Source organism: Diplotaxodon limnothrissa, linkage group LG16 (genome assembly GCF_057381915.1).
Source record: "Diplotaxodon limnothrissa isolate DT_005_m linkage group LG16, D_limnothrissa_male_GT1.1, whole genome shotgun sequence".
Taxonomy (NCBI): domain Eukaryota; kingdom Metazoa; phylum Chordata; class Actinopteri; order Cichliformes; family Cichlidae; genus Diplotaxodon; species Diplotaxodon limnothrissa.
Genome location: NC_140611.1, coordinates 37149339 through 37152647, shown reverse-complemented (window position 1 = coordinate 37152647; position 3309 = coordinate 37149339). Strand labels below are relative to the sequence as shown.

The window sequence follows — 3309 nt, the reverse complement described above, 5'->3', positions numbered from 1 at the left end:
CGACAGGATTAGAGAGCATATTTGGACCGGGATTTGGAAGTTGCTGGACACGCTAACCTGTGAGACAAGAATTCACTTTTAAAATTATACAATCTATACATTATAGGTAAAACTACTGTTATAACATCTATGTAATATATTCAAGAAATTATGTCATTAGCATGTTTAGCACAGGGGGGACCACGAGGAACTGTCCTCTCCTCTTTCCTCTTCAGCCTCTAAACCAAAGACTTCAGCCACTGCACAGATACCTGCCATCTTCAGAAGTTTTCTGATGACTCTGCGGTGGTTGGATGCATCAGTGAGGATGATGAGACAGAGTACCAGGCTGTGGTTGACTCCCTTTGTCACGTGGAGTGAGCAGAATCATCTGCAGCTCAATGTGGCAAAGACCAAAGAATTGATTGTGCACTTTAGAAGGACCAGGAAACCTGTGACCCATGTTTCAATCCAGGGGGTTAATGTGAATATTGGGAAGCACTGGATTACACACAGATAATAAACTGGACTGAGTTAAAAACACCACTGCACTGTACAGGAAGGGCCAGAGTCATTTTTCTGACTATTTTCTGAGGCAGCTGAGGTCCTTCAACATCTGTCGGACAATGCTATCTGTTGTGGCCAGTCCCATCCTCTGTGCTGTTGCAGCAGGTTGAGGGTCACAGATGACAACAGACTCAATAAACCAATCCGCAAGGCCAGTAATGTTATGGGGACAGAGCTGGACTCTCTTAAGGTGGTGTCGGAGAGGTGGATGCTGTCCAGTATAATACCTCCCACCCACTCCATGACGTGCTGGCTAGTGACAGGAGGGCGCTCAATGAGAGACTGAGATTACAAAAATGATCTCTGATTGACACAAGTGGCTGTCATTACTGCTAACATGAATTATTATTTTTCTGAATCTACAAAATGCAAGTAATGAACATATTTCATCATGAAAGCATTTATTTAAATATTTTTAAAGTTGTTTTATTCAAATTTCTTGAGAACCTGCACATTTGTGTTGTTTTATGTTATGGTTGGTAAAGGAAACATATTAAATGTCCTATGATCTTCCAAAGCTGTGAGCTTTCATTCCAGATCATTGATTGGCTGGTTTGAAATCCCAGCTCACATGTTGCTGTTATCTGTACTAGATAAAGAAGTGAGGAGAACAGAGATTAGACACAATGAGGGACTGACCTACAATGAATAATGTTTCTGTAATAACAATGTTTTTTCTTTCAGGTTTCAATGAAACAGTCAGTCACAGGTTTGTTCTCTTTTTCCTCAGTTTGTTGTGTTACTGCATCATTTGCCTCGTCAATGTTTCTCTCATTGTGATCATCATCTTGGACAGCAACCTCCATGAATCAATGTATATTCTACTCTGTGTCTTTTGCATCAATGCACTTTATGGAACAGCAGGTTTCTTTCCCAAATTTCTCTGGGATCTCCTCTCTGATGTTCATCTCATCTCATATTACGGTTGCCTTATTCAGACTCAGGTGATTTATTCTTCTGCCTGTAGTGAACTGTCGATTCTTGCACTCATGGCATATGACAGATATGTGGCCATATGTCAGCCACTGAAGTACCACTCTATCATGTCAAAGCAAAGAGTCATTAGGTTTGCATGTCTTTTGTGGTCAACAACTTTCTGCATTATGGCTGTGAATACCTTTCTAACATTTAGATTGAAGTTATGCAGCCCGTATATTTCCAAACTCTTCTGTGTGAACTCGAGTATTGTTCAACTCGCTTGTTTTCCAGCACAAACTATAGTTAATGGCATATTTGCAAATATTACAATAATTATTTATGCACTTCATGGTGTTTTTATAGTTTGGTCCTATATGTATATCATTCAAACATGTGTAAAGTCTATAGAAAACAGGGCAAAGTTCATGCAAACATGTGTCCCACATCTCGTATCATTACACACTTTTGTTTTAATAATGCTTCTCGATTCCACGAGTGCGCGATTTGGTTCAAAGTTTTTACCTCAAGTCCTTCAAAACTTTATAGCAATAGAGTTTCTTGTCATTCCTCCTGTCATGAATCCTCTCATGTACGGTTTCAAACTGACCAAAATTCAGAAAAAAGTTTTTATTGTTATTTTAAAAACTAAGTGATTTTTGTGTTATTTAGTAAGGAAACTCATAGTCTTATAATCATGCACAGTTAAAGATCATGTGCTTTGAAAAAGGTCTAAGAAAACTCCAATTTTGTGTTGTCTGAAATTTTTTTGTAATAGTCTAAGCAGATATAAATTAATATTTATCTGCATATCTCTTGTGGCTCCCATTTCAACACATGTATTTTTGATGTTCACTTGCCTAATTACTATATAGCATCTGTGTGTAGAAGGGCTGTAAATTCACACAAAATAAAAGTTTACAGCCTCTCTTCTCATTACAGTTTAAAATATTCAGTGACTAGTTACTGTAGAGACTGCACATGACAAAGACAAACATTTTTAAATGTGGCAGAGCTATCAGAGTGTCATTCTACTTTAATATTATACCATCTTATAAAAGTGATACACGGCCAGAAGAATGAAGCAGTTTTATCCACAGCTCTGAATGAGTTCCTGCAGGTTTGAAGGGACACTCCTGTACGACAGGAGAAGGATCATATTTCAGTTCAGTGTTTTCTTTCTTCTCTGAGTTTTTATCTTTTTTACATTTAACACTTATTGAACCATTAGAAGACTTTGTTTTTTCTCATATTGAAATCACCACTAAAAATGATACAACTAACTTGAAAATTGTTTGATGGATTGCAAGTTGTCTGAAAATTTTGACAATAGTTTAAACAGTTTGAAGGTTTTAATATTTTTCCACTAAATGTACTTTTGATGGTTAAAATAAATGTGAAACTACAGCTCTCTCTCAGCACTCTCAGACTGCTTAAACTCTTTTAGTTGTCACAAAACATGTTTTCTACAGAACCAGAACGATGGAGCACGATTCATCAGCGTTGTTTCCTACGGGTCGGGATGCAAACTGCTGTCTGGTTTCTTATATTTTTCACTTCATCATTGTTCACCTTAACTTTTTCACTTTTATCTCCATTTGCTGACACAATATTAGGTTTGTTACTGCTCTGTTGTCCACTCTTATCTCTGAATAAAACAATTACAATATTTAATGACTTTGTTTCAGAGTTGTCAAATAAATCGGTTTTATAACGAGACTTTTGTGAGTTATCAGATAAATAAAAGTATATTCCTGAGTCAATGACTATAATAGAGATAATTAAAGACACCGTTTATCCCTTAGAAGTAAATGTCTGCTAGAAAGATAAAGTGGACTATAACAGTAA

General features: G+C 36.8%; 1 protein-coding gene across 1 annotated transcript; it reads left to right on the top strand.

Annotated features, from left to right (window-relative positions):
• The first annotated feature begins 1190 nt into the window (after positions 1–1190).
• On the top strand, positions 1191–2117 carry LOC146616625 (olfactory receptor 2K2-like). Its single transcript, XM_085374717.1, has one exon. The coding sequence runs from the start codon at positions 1191–1193 to the stop codon at positions 2115–2117; it is 927 nt and encodes a 308-aa protein (XP_085230843.1).
• The last annotated feature ends 1192 nt before the right edge of the window (positions 2118–3309 follow it).

Excerpts from the sequence above, each read along its gene's own strand:
- LOC146616625 (XM_085374717.1), top strand. The coding sequence starts at position 1,191 with ATGAATAATGTTTCTGTAATAACAATGTTTTTTCTTTCAGGTTTCAAT.